The 24840-nt window shown below is 37.3% G+C and overlaps 2 protein-coding genes across 5 annotated transcripts in view; both read left to right on the forward strand.

Moving 5' to 3' along the window:
- The first annotated feature begins 9357 nt into the window (after nucleotides 1–9357).
- Nucleotides 9358–13465, forward strand: si:ch1073-303k11.2 (leucine-rich repeat neuronal protein 4). The gene is made up of 2 exons (XM_053650230.1): nucleotides 9358–9545; nucleotides 12311–13465. The coding sequence occupies exon 2, from the start codon at nucleotides 12318–12320 to the stop codon at nucleotides 13056–13058; it is 741 nt and encodes a 246-aa protein (XP_053506205.1). The 5' UTR covers nucleotides 9358–9545; nucleotides 12311–12317; the 3' UTR covers nucleotides 13059–13465.
- Nucleotides 13466–23806: 10341 nt separating this feature from the next.
- Nucleotides 23807–24840, forward strand: part of sec24b (SEC24 homolog B, COPII coat complex component) — a 29319-nt gene continuing 28285 nt past the window's right edge. For 2 of the 4 annotated variants that reach the window (XM_053650093.1, XM_053650102.1), the window contains exon 1: nucleotides 23807–24135. In XM_053650093.1, the coding sequence (XP_053506068.1) occupies nucleotides 24045–24135 (91 nt within the window). In that variant the 5' untranslated portion in view covers nucleotides 23807–24044. The other 2 variants (XM_053650116.1, XM_053650107.1) reach the window with 2 other exon arrangements.

Raw genomic sequence — 24840 nt, forward strand, 5'->3', positions numbered from 1 at the left:
TAATACTTTTGGGACTGGTGGAATCTGACTGTGGGTGGATGTGTGACGAAACAGTTCAACAGTTCAAATCTTTTGTCACATCTTCCAAGATATCTTTGCATTATGTCCTCAGTTGTGGGCTGCACTTTATAAATAGCTTTTCTGTTTAACCCATCCTCAAGCACTTGCTTTTCATCAGTTAGGGTGTTGGAGCATGGAAATCCAGGACTACTACAAATCCAAGATCTTGGAATCGATTCTAAGGCTTCTGATCGTTTATAAAGCATTTCTGAAATGTCAGGAACTATTAAAGAAAGAAAAAAGAAAAAAAAATTGTATTTAGTAAATTGCATGTTATGAAGGGAATACAAGACTTTGGGATATGCTGATATAGGAAAAACGATAGTTTTGTTTCTCATGGGGCTGCATTACACCACCTCGATGTTGATTATTTGACTTTATACCACAGCACGGTTGAATGCTTGAATCTGGCTGTAACATGGTTAATTAATGATTGGTTAATAGTAACGCACTCGTTCTAATATATTGTTTCTATGGTAACCGCTTATACAGAGGAACTTGCAAGGCAGATGCTCCGCATAATCTAAGACTAATAATAAAGAAATTTAAAAAAATATGTTAATACGTATAATCAATAATGTGATGATGTTTTCTTTTAGAAGAAATTTATTTAACATTTATGGAAGGTGTCTCAGTTGTAAGAGCTTTGTAACAATCACGGTGCTTTGCGACGTTTATGAGCACAGGAAAGTCTTCAGGACAGAGGAGTTCATGCTTTTCAGTTTCTCGATGAGAAGCAGTGTTGTTTAAAAAGAGAGAGAGAGAGAGAGAGAGAGAGGTTTCCAATCAAGTGAGAGTTGAAAGAGAGAGAAAAGAGCCAGGCTAGTGAGGGAGTAAGAACAGGAACTACCTTGTCTCTCGGATGTTCCACAACATTAAATCTAACTATGTGACATTTTGTACATTAATAAATGAATAACATGTTAAATAATGCTTGGTGGGGGGTTGGCGGCGGAGGAAGTAGCACTCCACTTGCCTGTTGTGCCACATCACCAACCTCCTGAAGTGAATTATACCTCTTATACAACCGCAATTTGCCAAGGATTACAATCTTTTATTAATTTTATATATACTTTTTTTTCAGTTTAGAGGTACATATAATGTTGTGTAATGTCCACAAAAGTTGGTTCCTGTTATCATGAACATTATAGCAGCTATGTTAATGAGACAGCAGTATTTCACTAAAAATGCTGCATGTTACTGACAAACCGCAACATGCAAAGACTTTACTGTGGCTGAAAAACAAAAGTTACAGCTTTATTTCTGTCTGTGACAAAGCGCTGACACTGGAGACTCCTTCCATAAATGTTAAATAAACTTCTCCTTACAGAAAACTTCACCATGTCAATTATTATACATTATAACACATATTTAAAAACACATTGAATATCAGCCCTAGATTATGTGGAGCATCTTCCTGTGAATTCGTGGTTACTATAGAAACAACACACAATAGAAAAAGAGCATTCATATAAACATGTGATTTGGCTTGCAGCCAGAACTACTGTCAGAGCTGCTGTTATAGGAAATTAATCAACACCTTCTGACCAATCAGATTTGAGAATTCAACAGAACAAAGGCATAAACCATGTTTAATTTATGCAAATCTATCATTCGCCTGAGCGTTATCCGGTGATGTGCCCCAAATTCTTTTCGAGTTAATCATGAGTCGGGTAATACTTTTCTAAAATAGTCAACCAAATAGCATTATGGGATTGTGGAATTATGCACATACTTGGTTGATGATTATGGCCTGGATGAATTCTTCAATTCTTAAAAAGGATTTCTGGTAGTCCAATCTCAATAGCACCTGATGAGAATCACTTTTTTTTTGACAAGCTACTAATAACGACACTTAATACCTGATTTGATCATGATCAAATAAAATTCATATAGGTATAGATGTCTTATAAGCTGTATTATATGATAAAATGTTATCCAGTATGTACTTTTACTTAAAGCCATTAGGTCAAGATAGACAAGATTTCTCATCAGTTCTTAAAATGGGATCTTGGCATGTGCGTAAGACAAAGTTGAAAAAGTCAGGAGGAAGGCTATTTCTGGCCCTGTGACATCTTCTAATCCTAGTCAAAGACAGAGAGGAGTGTTGAGACAGAGAGAGAGAGAGAGAGAGAGAGAGAGGAGAAAGAGAGACAAGTGAAGGAAGTCAGACATTATGCAACATGTGTAGCAACAGGAAGCAAAGAGGAACACCAGGCATCTTTTATGTGCATGTGTCTCAGATAGAGCAGACATGAGAATGCGGGTAGTCTGATGCCTGTTCTGACATGAAGGTCAACCCACATGCTGCCTCAGCCCGTGGATACAAATGTCTTTATTATCCCAGTTAACCATAACACACAATAACTACAGCATTCCTGCTACAGCTATATCATCAGTACATGACAATAAAATCAAGGATCTCAAAGCAAAGTCTGTGAAAATCTCAAAGTCTATGATGTTCTAATTTCATTACAGTGGTGGAAACCACCATTATCTAATGGGTTCTATGGGTTCTAACTCTTAGGCTCCAATTAACAACCAAAATATTGTTGAACACATTTAAATAAATGTTTGTTTCTTTGTAAAATAAATCTGTACTGGGATGATTTTTTTTTTTTTTAATTATTGTTTAAAAGGATCCCTCACTGTAAAATGTTTGAGAACCCCACAAAACATATGCAAAAAATAAAAATAAAAATAAATAAATACATAATAAAAAATAAAAACATACAGACACAGTTGCAATCAAAATTATTCAACCCACATTGCAAATCAGGTTTATTGTCAAAATTTACAGACTTTCAGCTGTTTGCAATGAACAACTCAAACAAAAGCAATTGAAATTGTTCAACACAACAAATGCTTCAAGTGGTTTCCCCAAATTCAACTGAAAATGCAACTTTCTCCAGTTTCAAAATTATTCAACCCCCTGAATAGAATCCCTCACAACAGCACAAATATGCAAAGCAGGTGTCTCAAGCACACCTGATGCAACTAATCAAGGGCTTCATTAGCAATAGTTTTGATTGCAACTATATCATTTACCATCTACATATTGACACTGTGTCTGTATACATATTTCATATTTGTAATTTATTAAGCACAGTGATCTAGATCTACTGTATGCTAGAGGATAATTAGCATTTTATGTAACTATAAAAAGCGTAACATCTTTGTTTAATGAGTAAAAAATGTAATCTTTGGGAAATTACTGGAATAAAAGTTAAACAGGAATAAAAAGTACTCTTATTGGAAAATAATTAACTTTGGCCCGGTAGCATAAACTCTGCTTTGTGTTGGACTGCATCACGTTGGCCCATCATGGATTGTTTTCTGATAACAGCACGCCTCCCCCAAGTGGACTATTCCATACTTAGTGCTCTGTGTAATAGATATTTGAGATTAGTAAACTACTATTTTTAGTATAACATGAATATCATGAATGAGTTTTAGTACACTGTATAGTGTATAACAGATGCATTGAGGGGAAATAAGTATTCTGACACTATTGGCTTTGTTATTTGATATACGTCCAATGCATATATCTATGTGAAGTCTTTTGACTTTGTATTTATTATAATATGAACGCAAAAAGTATATATACACTTCAGCAAATATACAATTAGTTGAATAATATGCAGGTTTCTCCCAGGCTAAGCATGAGGAAGGTAAGAGAGAAATCAACTGTCACTGGAAAAGAGTTGCAGGATGATCTGAAAGCAGCAGGAACAACAGTTACACAGAGAACAATAAGCAATGAAGTGCACAGCAGTCATCTCCATTCTTGCACCTCATGCAAAATTCCTTTGCTAAAAAAATGCATTCAGACAAATCAGAACACTTGGAAGATTATGCTCAGATCAGTTTGGACAAAAATAGAACTATTTGGCAATAATTCAGCTTGTCATATTTGGAAATGGTTGTATGTATGATCTCAATAACACCACACCCACAGTTATGTATGGAGGTGGAAGCATCATGATATGGGCCTGCTTCTCTGTAAACAGTACTGGGACATTACGCATCTTTTTTTGTGGTAATGAAAGTGTTGCTTTTGTAAAAGACTAAGGGTGCATCTCAATCAGCTCCCTAGTTCAGTAGTCAGGGCCATTTTAAGGGCTGTCTCAATTGTAAAAAATCCTTCCAGTGCACTGGAACATTCGCTCCCAAAAAGAATCCCACAATGCACTGCAAAAACCAGGGACCTAAAAAAAAAAAATGGCGGACAAACTCTCAGCCAACTTCGTCTACAAGTGTAAGTAACTTGTTATTGTTTTGAATGATTACTTATGTTAGCGATTTTTTACTTTATTTGAAGTTCTATATATGGTTTGCTTGAGTCTAATGACTTAAGTGTTAAATGGTTTTTAAAATTCCACTAGCTAGCCTATGATCCTGCTTGAAGTACCATGACTGAAATGCATGTGAATAAGCTAGCAAATTTATATGACATATAAAGTCAGAAAGATATCAGCCCTGCCTGTTGTTGATAAATGCCATTGGTGACATTTTACAACACAAGTATGTATGTCAATGGAAATTGAGTCATCAGTGTCCTTACCAGTGCCCGAACTCATGGACACAATATACTGATTCACAACCTAGGGGGCTGGGGAGCTGATTAAGATGCATCTTAAGACTGTCCTAATCAATTTCATCCATTTTGTCCAGCTATAACACAAGATACAATTTAAACAGCCATACTGTGTATTTCTCTGAACTGCTTCCGTCAGTTGTCGCCAACCCACCATCACCCATATAAGCTGTAGAAATACCAGGGACTGAAAGAGGAAATGAAGAAAATGTGGAAGATTAATGTGGGCACACACATTTAATCTACCTCTTACACACCATGTCAAATCTCAGAGCATATAATAAGTACAATAACTATAAAAGAGAAATAAAGAATTAACTTTATGAATGGTTTTATCTTTATAATTATTTAACATTATCACTGAAGCAATATCACTTGTGAGTTTGGGTTATGCTGAGGGCAGCTACAGTCCAAAAGTCAATCATACTTTAGCCAATTCACAAAAGAAACAAAACCTGATTCATACACACAATATACAAAAGTGAAATCGCATTTCAAGCATTTTATAGCCTTAGGCTCTTTACAATGGCCTTATACAAATACAGTAGATACTAGCATGGAGGAACAATGTGTCTGAAGCCTTGGATGAATTTGCATGTGCATAAGCTTGCAATGATGTTCGTGTTCAGAACATATTGTGAAAATAAAATAGATCAAGCTCTGTCATGTCAGTGGTATCACTCTCTAATAAACATGGCTCTGGAAATGAGATTACTGGAAAATTGTGTGAGAGAGATGGCACGTATATAGAGGACAATGCCTAGCCTGACTCTCTCACTGCCATAAACAAACCCAATCAAATATCCAGCTAACCATTTCTTCTAATAGATTAATTCCATGCTACAGTACATAGGCAAAAGGGGTTACATTTATTGTAACAGTTTTGATAAATAATTCTTTAACCAAGTTCCTAAAATGGTACAATGTTGTGATAAATAAAGTGTAGCTATTAAAATAAGTAAACCTACTATATACTGTATTGTATGAACTAGTGGTTTTAGTCAATATTGTGGAAAAGCATAAAAAATTATTATTATTATTATTATTAATTATTACTAATTATTATTAGCATCCCAAATGCCATGTACCAATAGGGTTGTCTTCATCTTTCTACTTCTATAAAACCATATACCTATAACAAGTGGACTTCCCTTAAGTTCTTAGAATGTTCCACAGACCAGTTATCATAAAATGTTCTGCTACTTAGAAGTATTGTTTAATCATAGATTTAATGTCACAGGGACCATGTGTGCCTATAACAGCACTGTGAAGACCACACAGGCCCAAATGTCTCATGTTATCATCTTGTCTAGTGTAATAGCTGTCATGGCATCCATTTTTGCCTTGCTCTTTTGGTGTACTCTAAAATCCTGATTGGAACAACTAAACACTTTTACAGAAAACAATGTAGAGCTCATCCATAGAAGAACGAGTTTACATGGAGCTGGTGCCGAGAACTACAGCATATTTGCATTCAACATAGAATGGTTTATCTCGACTGATGTGAATATACCGGAGATATTGTGAACGAAAGAACAAATGCAGCTGTGAAAGCTGGAATGATATTATGTCCAAGATGTCACTTTCTTCTCTCCTCTAATTTCTCTCTAGAACTTACTATGCTAAAATTATATGTACATTTGTGAATGATGACAGCCGTGTTGGCAATTGAAATTTGGGGTGCATATAGTAATAGGATAATAGTTTATGTATGCACAAATTCAGATCCCTAGCTTGTCAACATTGGATTTTATGCCTCTAAAATGTCTTTTTTTCCCCCTCCAATTTTAGCAATACTTGCATGCCTGTATCTCTAAACCTAATGGTCATTTCCAAATGATACTTGGTAGTTATATTCCACAAGTGGTATAATACAAGGTACAAAAAAATGGAGGTATATAGAATAGGGAATTTTCTATAATGTTTCAATATATTAGTCATGAGTAGTAAAATGACTGATTTTCTTAAATTTGAAAGCTTATAACCAAAGATAGAAGCATTATTAGGTATCCATAAAGCTAACAGTGCCATCAGAACCAAGTAGTATAAATGTACAGTAAACTTTAAGTCTGTATCTACATTGCTAGCCTATCTGTGAGCATCATAAAAGTGCTTCAGTATGACTTTTTAATGTGATTATTGCAATTTTCTGCTCTCACCAGAAATGTTTACAAAAGCAAAGCTTTGTTGGATTGTTGATATAAAAGTCAACAAAAAGTGAAGAAAGCTTAATTTGTACAAGAAATATGACACCCCTCCAATATAAAACCAGCTATATTTTGTGAAGTATCAATATCTGATCAGTAGTAGTTAGAAATAAATTTGAAGACATTGATGAAACAAACTTTTGAACTTTTTCCTACATATGTAAATAGTCAACACCTTGAAAATGTCAGAAATGTATTGTGTCGTGGGGATTTTGTTTAACTCATAGTAGGAAAACTTGGAAATGTAAAAAAAAAACAAAACAACTTGTGGGATCCACAATGTGGAAATGAAAAAAACTGTCCCAATATATTTGAATTTATTAATTTTTCTAAAGAGAGAGACACACACTCTATATATATTATATTACACACACACACACACTAATATATATATATATATATATATATATATATATATATATATATATATATATATATATATATGCATGAATGTACAGTATACTTTCATATATTATTTTATAATTTCAAAAATAATATATTTTTGTACCATGTTTTGTGATCTCATGAGTATAAAATTGTGATTCCAGGTGAAATGAGTACAGAAACTATGAATGGAAATGAGTTTGGTCAGCAGAAATGTTCTACAGAAATGTTCAGCAGAAATGTTCAGCAGAAATGTTCAATAAAAATGAAACTGGAAAAAAAAAAAAAGGAAATGAGTTTGGTCTTTTCACTGTTTCTTCATTGTACTGTTCTGAGTTATACTTTTTGCTTTTCTAGTTGTTACATTGAGTTTGATTTTTGAAAACTCCCACAAACAACAACCAAGTTGACATAAATACTGTATACTTCGTAGCAAATTAGCTAGATAGAATACTAGCTTTTAGCAATTATTTCCCCTTCTTCCTAATCTTTAATGGATTTATTTTTTTCTAGTTCAGGCAATATAATTAGAGATTTTTAAAAAATATAAAAAATTAAACCTTTTTTTTTACCTTGGCACACTAGTCTCTTGCATTGTTGACATGCAGACTTAGTCAAGTCAAGTCAAGTCAAGTGGGTTTTTATTGTCATTCCTCTATATAGCGTGTGTACTGTACATTGGAACAAAATGTTGTTTCTTCAGGACCATGGTGCAACACAGAACAGTACGCTAGACTACATAAAGTGCAAATACACAAGAGTGTGAGATGAGTGCAAAACAATAAATACACAGAACAAAACTGGAAATTAGACGAGAATGACATACGTGCAATACGTGTTCTGGATGTTGATGTTGAAATTTTGATGAGCATGTATGTTTTGTCTTTCGGTTATCACGGTATTACATCAACTTGGTTTGACTGCATGATGAATGACTCAAGCATACAGATGTGTAGGAACCTTTTCTGAACCATGAGGAACTACAAGTAACCACAAGCTGCCAACACGTCCCAAAAATAAAATGAAATCTGCTTCATGAATGACCTGAACATGACGATGGCCTTTAAGCCACAGTGCTGTTGAATTTGCGATTGTGATTGGTCAGAATAGCAGCATTGACATAATTCCAGCTCTAATTCAAATCAGTTTTTTTTTTATTAATGTGCTTGTTCTAATATGTTATTGTTTTTATAGTAACAGCTCATTCACAGGGACACTCCATATAATCTGAGCCTGATAATAAACTGATTTTAAAATCATATTGTTAACAAAAAACAATATCAATGTTGATAATCTTCGATATTGTAAATCTGTAAGGAGGCATTTATTTAAACTTTATGGAAAGAATCTCCAGTGTTGGAAAAACTTTGACGCAGGAAAGTTTTCAGGTGTTAGCATTTTGTAACCACTTTGTTTTGGAAAAACTTTGACGTGGGAAAGTTTTCAGGACAGAAGGCTTTGTGACTTCGGTTTTCTCTGTAGCATGTCTAAGCTGTGTCTATTTATTTTCCTAGAACAGCACACGTGCAAGTATTTTATACATTATGTAATTGATTCCTAAGGCAGCTGGACAGGTTAGTAAAAAATATGTTTGTTTACACAACAAAAGAAAACTTGCCTCACAGCAGCAAGTGCTCTTGTAATAATGTCTTTGTTTATTTGATTTGTCAAGCTAACCATGCTGACAAAATAATGAGAACTCGAGTTTTAACTCGTGTGCCAGCAGATTCATATGTCCAACCTTTTATCTTCACAGTGAAGCAGACAAAACAGTGCGTCAGTGACGCGTCAGACTCACAGGTGTACCTGTGTGTACAGACTTTATACATGGACGTGAACCAAAGGAATGCCACTAATAGTGGTCAGTTGAAACACTCCTAAACACACACACACACACACACACACACACACACACACACACATAGTCTAAAAAACATAAAAGACAGAATGAGTAATTGTGTGTTTTCTGGCTGACTTCTGTAACAACTCACACACACATGGTTTCTGATGTGTTCGAACATGTCTCTCTCACTGAAGGAAATTCATTCAGCAGTGCTCAAAGCATTTGGCCCGGCTACCAACGCCAAAAAAGGGAGCAGGCAGGGAGAAAGAGTCATGGATGAGGAGGAGGAAGACGGGGGTGTTGAGAGGGAGGGGAAACTTCTTGGTGGGAACAAAAGAGGATGTCGTGAAACAAGTTCTCTTCAGAGAGAAATCAACAGCAAAGGAGTGCAAGACATTTTGGGGAATAGAGGGAGCCGAACACAAAGAGAGTAGAAGAACTTCATTTTCTAGAGGTACAAACATCTTCATTTCTATTTAGTGGAGCTTTTTATTCCTGAACTTTCCACTCATAATGCCCTTTTTTTTATTATTCCAATTATCCTTAAGACGATATTATTTATACAGTTACTCAATACGAGTTGAATTAATTAATTAATTAATTATCCATTTCAAGTAACCAGTTAAACAGGCTAATATTTCTAAAAACAAAATATTAAATATATTCCGTTATGTAAAGCCATTGGAGTCCATTGGAGAGCCACTGACTTACAGGTATGACGATAACTGAAAATCTGAAATGGAAAGACCCTGTAATCAAACCCTGTGGTGCTTCTGTAATGTTTAGTAGCATTTACTGTGTCCCACTTTGAAAATGTCAGTCTTTGAGGATGTATCATTTTTGGTTGGACAGGTAGCATAACGGGGATTCCATATCGTTCCTATCCTAGTTCTCATAGTTTAGGATGCACATACCACCTAAAGTTTTATGGACATGTTCTTTAATACATTGGAACTCCAATTTGTGTTGGTTGCAACACATCATCCAGCCAGTGATAATTTTCCTATGACAGCACGCCCCACAGTATTTTAATCTCTACTTATTGGGTGAGTAATGCTACAAGTGATGTTATTTACAAATTACACCATCGCCTTGCTACTGGGGAACTAGATCTGTTAGATGTCTCTTAGTGACACTTCTGCGCACATGTAACCAAGTTCCAAACTCTCAAAGTCCACACCGTGAGTTGTTCTAGAAGTACTGACATGTAGTGCTCCCAGAAAAGAGTATAATTACATAATTTCTAAAGATAATGGTAGAACAGTCCAACATTGAGTTACCACAAGAGATGATCAGGTATACTTTTCAGGTTCTACCAGTTTATCTAAAATGACACCTAAACAAGATTGAACAGGATGAGAGTAAAATGTAAAAGACCTACAGTTCTTCCAAATAAACTTCAGAATATTCTGGAAACATTTGATAATCCTGGTCTGAACCAGGCTCCTTCTTTGAACCAAATAAAGTGAAACTGGTGAGCAAACAATGAAATGATGTGTATGTGTAATATGAGAAATACAAGATTAACAATATGAGAATTAGTGAGACTATTTCCTTTTAAAAATGTGCTCTGGCACATGGGGGGATTGCTGGGAAATAAATATCAGAGCTTCAGAAAGTTGAAAGTTGGAGATGAAGGGACCCAAAACTAATGAATATTCAAACTCACACCCCCCAAAAAAACTAGCAGTCTCATACCCATGTGGTGTAGCCAGGTTCCCATGGAAACAGACCTCTGGGATGAAGTGTCTGGAGTAAGAATAGACCCGGGTGTTTTCTCTGTGTGTGTGTGTGTGTGTGTATGTGTGTGTGTGTGTGTATGTGTGTGGGGGTTATGTAAGCCCATGTATGGGAGCAGAGACACGTTTCCCCAAATATACAGACAACAGCAGACGATAAATTATTATCCAGGGGTAGGGGTAGGTATGGCTAAAACATTATGCTACTTTTGTTGAGGTTTGCCAACAGTAGATAAAGCACTTGAAATGTACAAAAAAAGAAAAGATTTAATCATTAGAAGAAACAAGGACAAGTGGAAACAAGAGTAAGAAAAAAAAAGCTAACAGCCAACATCCAATCACTCCCTTGTTTCTATGTGATTTTCATTTTTATGGAATGTTTACTTGCATTATTTATACATCAATGTTGAATTCTTAACTCTGATTGGTCATAAGGTGTTAATTTTCTAGAATTTATGATAGATATTCTGTCAGGAGATGTTTGTTTAGCATTATTTGAATGAGTCTCCAGGGTTAGCACGCTGTACCCAGTTTTCAGGGCAGAGCACTTTGCGGTTTCTCGGCAACATGACATGACACAACACGACACCATGCCTGGTACATTCTCAGAAATGAAGGTACTAAACTGTACTTTTCATTGTTGCTGGGGTGGTAACAACAGGGGTACATCTTTTGTACCTTTTGTATGTCTCTTTTATTAAGAGGTACCTTTAATTCATTTTAAAGGTACACTATATTCATGTTTCCAGATGAAAGATACTAAAAGGTACAGAAGATGTACCCTTGCTCCCAGTGTTAGTAGGATTGGCTGCAGAACTGCCACAATTCTGACAAGCATAAAACGGTTACTGAAGCTGAATGAATGGATGAATTTCTGAGACTGTACGCATTCTCGTTGTGTTCTGATGCACTGTGATTCCCTGCATAATATGCAAAGACACTAACTACCTAGGGGGGGTGTTGTTAATTAGCCAGACTTCAGTACAGCAAGAGTTGAGTTAAAATGATCTAACTGGTAGTTATCCATTAGGATTCAACATAAACAATGGAAACTTTTGTTTGCAGCAATTGCAAATTTCATACAGTTTATTAATAATTTCATGGCCTGTGAATTGAGACTTGTGTTAACCTGAAATATAATGTATATACATATATTGTACAAATATGGTGAAATATGACATCATTAACCTTAGTATATAATTTTGCTTTGCTGAGGTTTGCTAACAAAATGGAACAGGCATGACGCTCCAGGTTTTACAACTTCTACAATGTTGACTGATTCCTGAGATCTGATCACAAGTCCTGCATGAGCATGAGTGCAATATATTTTGAGACTTCCCTTCTCTTAAGCTAATTAGCAGGAGTAGTAGACCTGTGTGTTGGACCAGTACTAGGAAATCAACAGAAGGCACGTTTCTAAGAAGACAAAATTTGAGGAAAGTGACTGTTGCTAACTTCTGCATTCATATTTTTTTCACAGAATCAAGATGCACAACTTTACCCTCCTCCTGCTGGCCTTGTTGGTGGACTTCCTGTTAGCCGTTTCTTTGAACCCGGTATCATCTAAACCTCCCGTCACAAAAACCCGCATCCGCTACATCAGTGTACTTGACGACTACGATGAAGAAGAAACCCCCATTTCAAAAGTCCCTGAACAGGCTGGGGCCACTACCACTCAGTTTATCCCTCGGAGGTGTGAATATGACCCTTGTGTGGTTCCCAAGGTTCCCTGTTCCGTGGTTGCTGCACAAACTAAGTGCTACTGTCCTGGAATTACTGGTCCGGATGAGCTGCCTACAGCTCCAGAGATCAAAGAGTTGAAACAGGGAGCATCTGGACTGGTAGAGATCCATTGGTGTGCACCACAATCCACCGTCTCCTACTACAAAATAATCATAGAAGGCAGCCACGAGCCACACATTTTCAGCAATTCTTCCCGTACTGGGTTGGTGCAGGGAGTAAAGGTTGGGTCACGAGTTTGTGTGGTGGCAGGGAATAATGTCGGATTCAGCGCTGAATCAGAAATATCTTGTGCTCTCTTTGAGCCTCATAAGTCCAATCAGGCCCCCCAGATGTCATGGGTCATCGCTGGGGGCATCAGCCTTTTGGTGCTAGCCTTGGTGTTGGCTGTGGTGTTGCTGTGGAGATGGAGGAGGGGTAGGAAGAATGCGAGTATGGATGGTGAGGGACTACGAAATCCATCCTACACCACAAATGAAACACTGTGACTGAAATTTAAGGTACTTATTTAGATGATTTGCGTGAGTAGACACTGGGGAAGGTTCTTAGAAGCATTAACAAACATATGCTTTTAAACAACACTTGCAAACCATGCATGAGGTATGCTTAAAAGGACAGTGGGGAAAGCTTGAGGACAATACAGACAAAATCACTACCAAGAACCGAACAAGACAGACTTCATACACCATGGACAAAACACTGGGATGGGACAGGGACAAGTTTGAAGCCCTACCAAAGGAAAGTCAGACTGCAAATAAGGACATTAACCATGTGAGACTCTACAGTCCTCATAAAAGGATATTGTTGTTTTACCAAACTATGTCCTTGACTTTGAAGACATTAGTATCTATAGTTATCAGAAGCTAGTTAATATAAGTAGGGAGAATATTGAAAAGACAGACATCTTAGTTTGGGTTCTCAAGAGGATAGCTTAGACCAGGGGTCTTCAGTCTTATCCACAAAGGGGCCACACCCAATTCCACTTCAAAATCCATTGCAAAATCAGTTCATCTTGGTTTCCAATCACCTAACAAGTCTGCCTCCTATTTGGTTGGAATGAAAGGCTGCAGCCACAACGGCCCTTTACGGATAAGATTGAACACCTCTGACTTAGACCTTGCATCTTCACTTCAAGATATCTTTCACACAGGCACAACAGGGGTGGACAGATCAGTAGCTTAGATGTCTGGGACAAGCAGATATTTTGTCCAGGCTATTTAATTTTTATTCACCAGCAGGTTTGCCAATATCATCTGCAATTATCTCAAGAGAGAAAAGAAAGACATGAGCCACACTCAAATAATACTTTTTTATGAGTGATGCGAGAACAGAACACCATAGCTCATAGCTGAAATGTCAGTCAGCGACTTGCAAACTCCTTGTCAAGGTCCCAATCGCAATGTGCTACGTTAAAAACATTCATTTCCATTAGTGTCTATTAATGCACTTAACTAGCAAACTATATACATCATTACATTGCATTAGCTACCACTTTTTATTCTTTTCAGTTTGGTTTCTAGATCACCAAACTGTGGGACTGGGCAACACACTGAAGTTTTAACTTGCACAGTGGGCTAGCAAACGAATTTATGATTTGTCCACCCCTTCACAGCTTTCCATAATCATCATATCATGCTACTAGTTACAACCATAAGTATAAGTTAATGGAAACACAGCAGTGGATGGTCTCTGGAGGTTATGGACAAATTACAAAGTCTGTGGAAGTACTCTTTCATCACCGTTCTAAGAGACTCCATTCACTGGGAATTGATGCACTGTAATCTGACAGTGAAAGAAGCTCAAGGGCAATATACCTGTGGAGACTGGGTCAGGACATGAAGGACAAATCAACATGGACTGTTAAGCAAAAAAAGCAGCAGAAAAGAGTGGAGAACTGAAATAACCTAATGTACCCCAGTGTTAGCAACTGAACACTTAGCAACCCTGCTGAGACCTAGTCAACATGTTACATAAGTTTAAAAGGCATTTTAAATTATAGTCTTTTTTTTTTAAAGAGATTAATTCTACTAATGGTGCTGGAACATCAAGGAAGACTGGAGCTTCTGTAAGGCTTTATAGATAAAGATTTAGTAAAACAGACATTTGTAGTTGCATATAAAATGCTCATTTATACTCTCACTTTTTTTAAAATAATAAAATAATTTCTTCTGAAAAGTCTATGCATTTATTTAACTTTGCATCAGTCATATGGGTAGATGTTGAAACTGAAGACTTATTTGACTTGGTGGTTGTATTTGTTAGAGGCAAATAAAAGAGACTAAACATAAAGTAATGCAAACGTCCAAGGAGGATAGAGTGGAAATACTTACTCATGGGGAGGGAAACCATATCATTGCGAAACCTCCTTCTTTGCTTTTGGGCTTTTCGAAGCTCTCATAAAGAGAAGTGGCATACATTTGGTGGATGATGGATTTATGGATACTGTGCAAATCCTGCTGGATTTAGAAAACTGCTGGATGAAAGACATGACTGTAGGTACAGTCAAATTTCACACCCAAAGCTACAGCCAAAACCCTGGATGGAAAGCAAGATGAAGGAAACCTTTCCCATAAAACTTGTAACATTAGCGATCCATCTTTACTAAAGAAGCTTATAGGACATCACTTAACTACATTTACGTGCCTGATAATCTGAATGATTGTTTAATCTGAATAAAAACCTAAATCTGAACAGACCAGATTATGAATTTGATGAGAAGAGGGGCAGCGAGTTTCCAGTTCAATCCAGAGCTTGGGTTACTGTCTTAAGTGGAGGTTCTGTGCATGTTCTACTCGTGTCTGTGTGGGTTTCCTCTGGGTTCTCTAGTTCTCTGGGTTCTCTAGTACTAGTTCTCTAGTAGCCCCAATGGGGGCCGCCAGGGGGCACCCGGGGGGCCTCAACAATTCGGTGTGCCCATCCCTCCCACTAGTATGTTTTCTCTTTCTCACTCTCAGACAACCACACACACACACACACACACACACACACACACAATCAATTCCTAATGTAATGTAATGTAATGTAAAGATGTAAGATGTAATTATTAATAAAAAAAAAAGGGGGGATATATTCAGAAGTCTGTATTTTTAATGTGTTTTAAAGACATCTTGCAAAAGGGGGGCCTCAGTCAAATGTTAATGCCATTTGGGGGGCCTTGCACTGGAAAAGTTTGGGAACCCCTGCCTTAGAAGGTGTAAAATAAATAAATAAATACATGTTTTTGTTTTTTTTTTAATTTGTTTCTGTTTCTGAATCAAAATGAAATATAGATAATTTTTAATGCCTGGTATAAATGGTTTTCAATAAAATCCTAGAAAATCAAATAGTTTCATTGTAGTGTTCAGAGAGTCATTGTAAAACATTGTAAAACTCACACAACATGAAATGACTTAATAAACTTGAAGAAGCCATTTGATTAGTAGTGTAATGAATGAGATTTTACAGTAATGCTGAAAACTGACATTTGTGACTGCCAATTGAGTTGCAGGGAAATTAAAGTCAAATTAGTAGCTATTGTAATTGTACAGCTAGCTGTGCCATACGGTGCTGTAAATGTTATATTTTAATTACAATCATGTTACTCTAAAATGCATACTGTAATTTTGCTGCAACCAGTGGAAAGTAATTTAATTTAAAATTACAAGACATTTTTAAACAGTGTGTGTAATTAGTCACATTTCTTTTAAACCAGCTATCACAACAGCTATAACAAGAAACTTTACCAGATGTAATAAATGTTGTGTGTATGTATAAACACTCATCAGCCACTTGACAGTTGGAATAACATCACCTGCTCTTTTTCCAATCTTCAACTGTCCAGTTTCGCTGAACCAGTGCCCAGATTCCTGTTCTTGGGTGACGGCAGTGCAACTCGATGTTATCTTCGGCTGTTGCAGCCCATCTGCCTCAAGCTTCTGCGTGTTGTGCATTCTGAGATGCTTTTCTGCTCACCATGGTTGACAAGTGCCTATTTGAGATGTTTGGATAATTGCATGAATGAGTAGGGACTACAGGGGCTATATAGCTGATGAGTGTATAATACATCTTATTTAGCTACCCCCCCCATCATCCCATTTTAAAGCTAAAATTCATCAGCAACATCATATACTGCACTGTAATATAGCAGCTTTTCTCCAGTGAACCTGCAACCCCTACTGGCTGATTAAATACAGTGCTGTATTCTCTACCTCCATAAATGTACAGTTGTTCAGCTATAGTAACTGCTTAAACACCCATCTCTCTAAATACACACACACACACACCTTTGATATGAACATCATGTGCTTTGATTCAAGCACAGTTGGTTTAATTAAATGGTTTAACAGCAATCATATGCATTTTTGATGCCCTGGATTTGACCTTGGATCCACATTATGAGAGAATGAAAGTGGCTGCCAAGACAAACTGTATCCTACACAGGGTCGACGGGCAGCCTGGGGCCTATCCCAGAGAACTTGGGGCACGAGGCTGAAAAGGAAACTCATTATATTTAATGTTACAATCTCTTATAGTTCTCTAATGTTGCACTTAGTTAATGTAGTAGTCTTTCCCTGACACATTTCTAGCTTCCACCATTTTTACTCAGGTTTTGCAGTACTGAAAATGTAATCATCATTGTTTCATGCTACATTCTTGTTTTATTATCTTTTGGTACCCATTTAAGCCATTTTTTTTAAGTAAGGAGAACAGCCATAATAAGTTTTTTTGGTGTCACTTTGCGCCACTGTCTTTTTATCCAGTGGTTAACACATTGGTCTACTGATTGGAAGGTTGCGAGTTCAAAACCCAGCACTGCCAAACTGCTCAGTTGTATAAATTAGATAAATGTAAGTCGTCCTGGATAAGGGCGTCTGCCAAATGCTATAAATGTAAATGTAAAATGATTGCAAAAATAATATATGGATAACTTCTCACCAATATTCACAAGTGGCACAAATATTTTATTCCAACCAATTGCATCTTTAATGTAATGTTTTTCATCCCAACACTGTTTGGTCCAAGTGTGCAAAATTGAACCAAACAATAGCCATTTTGGACCAAATACTGAAAAGTACAATGAAAAAAAAATCCCATCTGATACAGAGCAAGTCAGACTTTAGTAGTATATGCATAACTCAGTTCAATTCTGTTCTGGATCAGTGAAGCTCCAAAAAAAGCTGTAGTAAAGGAAATTTCAAAATCAATTCATTAATAGGCAACCATACCGTGCATGCAGGTTAATAACAACAAGTTGTATCTTGTATTTGTGTGATTCCAAGGTTATGGACATAACATTTGAACTTGTATTGACTTGCAGAGTGCCTAGGTGCCTGAAAAAAAAAAAAAAAAAAAAAAAAAAAAAAAAAAACCACAGTAGTATCCAAGGTAAAAAGTTCCATCTAGCACCCAAAAGGCTTTATGTAGAGCTTTACAACAAGGGTTTCACTTTCAGAAATGAAACAAAAACCCCAGGATTGTCACGTTATAACAACACTCCATCCGTGAATGTTAAATAATCATCTCCATATCAGTTATTATATTTTAAATCTGTTTAATTTTTAGGCTTAGATTACATAGCACCACCATATCCACCAAACAAGTCATTGTGAATGAGCTGTTACTATAGAAACAATAACATTAGAAATGAGTGCATTAATATTTACCTGCAATTTGTTCTACAGCTGGAACTATTGTCATAGCTCCTGTTGTCAAAAAAATGAATCCAGTTTGTTTTGACCAATCAGAAAGGAGAATTCAATGGCATGTTTTCAAGAAATGCTGCAACCTTTATAGGAAACATCCTCCCTTTTTAAAAAAAAAAAAAAAAAAAAAAAAAAAAAAAAATTTGTTTTGCTAGATTCTCTGATGATGTAATGTTATAAATGAGACATTTTTGCATTATGGACATAAACCTGTACTTCAAGCTGTAGAGATGTCACAGTGTGATGAAACAACTGAAAAATTAATGATGGATAAACTAAGGTTAATTTAAAGAATAGAGCTGTGTTGGGTTCCTTTGTGTGCCGAAGGTAATGCCTGATTTGCTGCATGCATAATGGATAGATTAGCATTTCCATACAAATTCCTTAAGTGTACAACTTTGTTTCCGTTCAACCTGTGAAAAATAACATAGAATTAATCATTCTCGGGCAAAAACATACAGTATGTCTATTGATACTGCATTAAATTAATGAGAGTAAATTTATTTAATAAGTATTTACAAAGAAATCAAAACTACAAAGAGTACGCTTCACCCATTTTAGAATAAATCACTTGTGTTACTGATGTACAGCATTTTCTCAAAAAAAAAGAAGAAAAAAGCTATGTTCTCATCTCCATGGTGAGTCAATCAAGACTTTGAACTTTAACGTTCAACATGTTGTATGTCAAGCTTTTCAGACTTTACCCTGTGACATTAACAAACACCTCATGCTTCCCAGCCAATGGGAAACTTCACCCAAGTACATTCAGGCCGCTGGGTTTAGACTGATCAGCAGCCATACAGGAGTTAAACACTGGCATTCAGGAAATGTGAAGCTGTTGAAAGCAAGACGCACTGCTTCAGAGAGGGGAAGTGGCCTTAAAAAGCAGGGAAGGCGGCTCAGTTACAACGTGGTGAAGTTGGATACCGAAGCATTCTGGTGGTATCTGGTATATGGTGTAATAGCCACCGCTGCAAGTTTCTAAAGTGTTTAAACATGTGTAGGATTTTCATTTTCCAGACGTGCTCAGTAGTTTAGAAGGGAAAAAAAATTACTCTTATCTAGTGAGTGACCCAAAACGTCTGACTTGGACGTTCAAGTTGGACGTTGGACGTGTCAAGTACTACAGACTTTAACCTGATCGAGTCACACCTAGCTTTGCTCATTGCAAAGTCTTTTGCAAAAAAGAACATGTTGAAAAATTACAGTAATTCCTTCAGACCAAGAGTTCAGAGGGAGGATGTGAGCTGGGATGGTTACAGAAGGCATGAAATACAAGCAAGCCAAGAGGGAATCACTGACATTACTGTACATATTGGAACAAAATGTCATTTCTTCAGGACCATGGTGAAACACAATGCAGTAGTATGCTATACAGGACTCCACAAAGTACAAATTATAGAGACATAAATGACAAAAAGAGAAAGATAGAGAGAAAGAGAGAGAGAAAGAATGACAGAGAAACAGATAGACATACCAACAGAGAGAGACGCTGATGGGGAGAGAGACCAATAAAGAGAGACTGAGAGAGATATGGAGAAGCTGACTATAAGGTCTCTCCATCACTCTGGCTCTCTATATATTGGTCTCTCACACAGAGAGACCGACACACAGTAGCAAGGTAGGTAAATAGATAGATAGAGAAAGAGAGACAGATTGTGAAATACAGACTGACTGACAGAGAGAGATAAAAAGACTAACAGAGATAGACCATCAGACAGAGACTGACAGAAACAAAAAGAGAGAAAGACTGACAGAGCGAGAGCAGGAGAGAGAGAGCATGCACATGCACTGAGAGAGAGAGAGAGAAAGAGACAGACAGATAGACATAGATAGATAGAACAGTGAAAGACACCTTGTGAAATAGAGACTGACTGACAGAGAGAGAGATAGAAAGATTGACAGAGAGAATGAGAGAGAGTGAGTGAGTGTGCGAGAGAGAGAGAGAGGCATAGATAGACAGATGGATAGATAGATATACTCACCAAAAGAGATTGACAGAGAGACTAATTAGAGAGATAGAAAGTGACTCCCTAAGAGGGAGTGAGAGAGAGAGTGTGACAAAACAAGAGACAGAAAGAAAGAGATTTTGATGTGATTCATTATTTGAGACTTTCTCAGAACTCAAAGATGAGCCGGTGGATTAAAGGTGTAGTATACAAACATCACCTAGTGCAATGTGGAAGTATAGAAGGCAGATCAGCAAATTTATGACTGTAGGAATGAAAGGGCAACACTTCATAATAAAAGTTCTCAGAGGACACGCACACATACACACTTTGCATTTGACTTCATTATGAAGCAAGGTCACCTTCATAGCTCTAGCATAGTGAGTAGCGTGTAGTGTAAATCCAAAGAAGCCATGCATACAGTACATACATATTCAGCTTTACACAAACTTAGAACAAGTAGTATGTGCTTTTTCCATACTCAATGGTTTTCTTAAACTGGAAGGAATCTTTTAAGGCTTTGTAGTTTGTAGCTTCTTAGTAACATGACATGCTGCATTTTTTTTGTCTTCAAGAAAGGGAAAAGAGGATGATTAAATCTACTATAAAGCAAGTAAGAACAGGAATTAACTTGTTCACAGATGTTCTGCTACATTAACTGTAACTGTAAACAGATAAAAAGTAGAGATGGACCAATTAGCATTATGTAAGGATGATACCAGGGGTACTGCAACACTTCTAAGGCAAAAACAGTGCACATGGGTTAAATTATTTTATAGCTGGAAAGAACACATGCTAATCTTCCATGACCAAGCTGCATGCCTTAAATATTTTTCAAATATTATTTTCAGAAAAAATAGCAAGCTCATTTTCAGACAAAATAGCAGCAGGTATATTTTTTCACAGACCAAAAAAAGCATCAAGATAAAACAGGAGTATTTTTTAATTGAACAACTGGGCAAACAAAGTACCACAAGCACATGGCTGTGCAATTGATTCATGGCAGTCAATTCACTGAGCTATTAACCTTAACAAAGACAGGAGTAATGGCAGAACTCCATATAATCGCTTGTAAAGCTCAGTGAGATGGTATTGTTTCTCAGGTGGTCTATGTGGGTATAAATTGAAAAATAGCTCAGGTATGGCAACATCTGAAAATTATACACAAGTGGAAGCATACACCAGTCAATCATAACATTAAAATCACTCTAGGTAAGCGACGCACACGCACCTGGCTGTCCACGTGATCTAAAACAAAACATGTGATTCATCAGACCAGGCCACCTTCTTCCATTGCTCCATGGTCCAGTTCTGATGCTCACATGCCCACTGTAGGCACTTTCAGTGGTAGACAGGGGGTCAGCATGGACACTCTGACTGGTCTGCAGCTACGCAGTGCCATACACAGCAAGCTGTAAGGCACTGTGTGTTCGGACACCTTTCTGTCATAGCCATTAACTCTTCTGTGGGATTGAACCGGACGAGCTAGCCTTTGCTCAGCCAACATGCATCAATGAGCCTTGGGTGCTCATGACCAGTCACCAGTTCACCAGTTGTCCTTCCTTGGACCACTTTTGGTAGGTACTAGCCACTGCATACAGGGAACACCCCGGACGACCTGCCGTTTTGGAGATACTTTGACCTAGTTGTCTAGCCATCACAATGTGGCCCGTGTCAGTGTCAATTTATTGTTGGATAGCCTCTTGAGATGCAGCATCTCATTTTCAATGGGGACCAAAAGACACAAATCCAAAAAAATACAAGTACATAGACAAAACAAAACTAACACAAAACAAATACAAATATACAATTAGCTCACTCAGCTTCTTCAACCCCAACCCAAAATAACAAATGTAACAAAAAGTTAGGACGATTACAATGACCTTACTATGAAAAGTAAGACATACAAGTTCATACATTTAGCCAATATACAATAAAGCAATGCATGTAAGTAGAGAACAAGTTGCTCAGAACCTTACACTTGTCCATTTTTCCTGCTTCCAACAAATTGATTTCGAGAACTGACTGTTCACGTGCAGCCTAATATACCCCACCCCTTGACAGACATCACTGTAACGAGATAATCAAGGTCAGTCACGTCACCTGTCAATGGTTTTAATATTATGGCTGATCGGTGTATAGTGCAGTTCCAGGTCATAATCCCACATCCTCAACAAGAGAGGTGGTTTTGGTTTTGGTTGGTTGTGATAATCCAGTGCCATACTTTCCTTCACTTTGGTCATGATCTCTTTAGTTTTCAGAACACTACTGTGAAATGTGCTCTGCAGTTTGCTTGCTCATTCGCAGTTTTGTGATTTAGTTTCCACTACTCTCTGATAGAGTTGCTCCAAAGTGTTTTGTTCCTTACATATATCGCAGCACTGTTGAATTCTGAAGATTGATTTATTTTATTTTTTAAATATCAACAGCCGCAGCTCTGGCAGTAGTTCTGGCTGCAAGGTTTATATTAATGCACTCGTTCTAATATGTTATCATTTTTATAGTAACAACTCATTCTCAGGGTGGATGCTCCTATATACTCATTGACATGGTTTTCTGTAAGGCCATGTTTACGTAACATTTATGGAAGGAGTCTCCAGTGCCAGCAATTTGTAACAGTTTGTAAATGTTCCACCACAAGAAAGTCTTCAGGTTTCCGATTCCTCAGGATTGTGACGTCTTAAAATGTATTAACTTAAAAACAGAGATTAAAAAACAAAAAACAAAACAAAACCAGAAGCTGGTGATGGAGCAACTGTCAATACACTAAAAATGGAATATGTAGTCAATTAGTTTTAAGAAAAAAAATATTTACACATGGTTTACATAAATATTATGTTTCTCATCAAAACATGATTTCATTGCTTATGCTAAATTTACTTTAAACACCTTTGGAATGAATTAGATTATGAAATCTTGTGGGGATGTTGCTACTGACAGGTATTGTAACTTTAGTAGTTAAATTAACATGATTAACAAGTGTGTGGTAAAATAGCACAGTGGTAATGTGGAGGTTTCAATAATGCTGGCAACCTTGGTTCAATCCTCGGGTAAGGGTGTGGAGCCAAATTTTATTCTATTTTATCGCGGCAGTGGTGGCTTGACAGTTAAAGCACTGGTTTACGATTGGAAGGTCGGGGGTTCAAGGCCCAGCGCTGCCCTTGAGCAAGGCCCTTAACCTTCTCTGCTCCAAAGGTGCTGTATCATGGCTGACCCTTCTGACCCCACCTTCCTGGTATGTGAAGAAAAGAATTTCGCTGTGCTGTAATGTATATGTGACTCTATATCATCATTCTACATTGAAAAACACATGAAAACCAATTATGGCCGCATAACACCAACTGAAAGCGTATCAAAATTAATTCCACACACTTCCATCATTATTCAGAACAAACAGGGAACACATTAATCAAGTTTTATTCCGTTTTAAGATACAGTGCCATCTTCAGTGAGGGGAATTTGCTTGTAAATACACTCAACCCGACGCCATTTACGTAAATGCGTCATAAGGCGAGCACGTGCGCGTGCTCTTCCCGCTCCCCCTCCTTCTGACGTGCCCGGCGACGCAAAACGATTCTGACGAAAAGGGGCGTAAACCCGGAAACGTGGATGTCGCTGCACGTCAACATTCCATCGTGGCTTTTATTTTGAAATGGACACGTAGCAGAGACTCCGATTTCAGTGTTTGATCCTAAAGGCAGATCAGCGCTAATCAGTGACACATCTTCAGTTAAAGCAGGTCGATGGCATCGCAAAACTGCTGACATCGGGGTTTTGTTTGTTTGGCACCTCATTGAAAGCGACATTTGGATCATATAAAAGGTTAATTAAAGCGTGAAGTAAGATGTCGGCTCCAGGTTACCCCAATCTGAACTCTAATTACAGCGCAACGCAGAACGGCGGAGGTCCTGGTACTACACCCGCTTATCTCAACGGTACGGGATTAGCTAGCGAACACTGCCATGCTACGCTAACAGGCATTTTCTGTTTAGGCGGTTTTGCGCTTTTCTTTTGTATCATCTAATTAACTCATGACAAGGAAATACACTAACGTATTACTTACGAGTAGAAAACCAAGACAGGATTGACGGCTCACCGCTTTCGTTTCTTGTTAGCCGTTTTAGCATTGGAGCTAAGCTGTTGACGCGGAGCTTTTGGCTACTTCGGTTATCTAACTAGCCCGAATGTGAATTCCTGACACTATTCAATCATGTATGTATTCCGTACTGTATGTTGTATTGATCTAATTTAATAACGTTCTAACGGATTTCTAATAATGCTAGTCGTGTCAGTTTTCTTTGCTAACGCACTAGCTTGCTAGCTAATCCCGAATTCGGCCGGAATACACCACGCTATTTACTGTTCATACTAAAGTAGAACTAATCTCCACTACTTTCGGTTTGCCATGTGTTTAAATGTCATGTGTCACTTTCTAACGACGAGTTTAGTACATTTTTTCGAAATTCTATAGCACTAAATATTCTAGATCTATACTCAAGCTAGCTCATGTTCTCACGATGTCTTTGGCTACGCCAGATTCGTAGGATTTACTTTCACCTGGATTAGTTAGCGGTTAGCGCGAGCTCGTCCCTTCTTACAGTTATTATTATTATTTTCTGAAACCTTTTAAACCAGTCGCA

Source organism: Ictalurus furcatus, chromosome 2 (genome assembly GCF_023375685.1).
Source record: "Ictalurus furcatus strain D&B chromosome 2, Billie_1.0, whole genome shotgun sequence".
Lineage (NCBI taxonomy): Eukaryota > Metazoa > Chordata > Actinopteri > Siluriformes > Ictaluridae > Ictalurus > Ictalurus furcatus.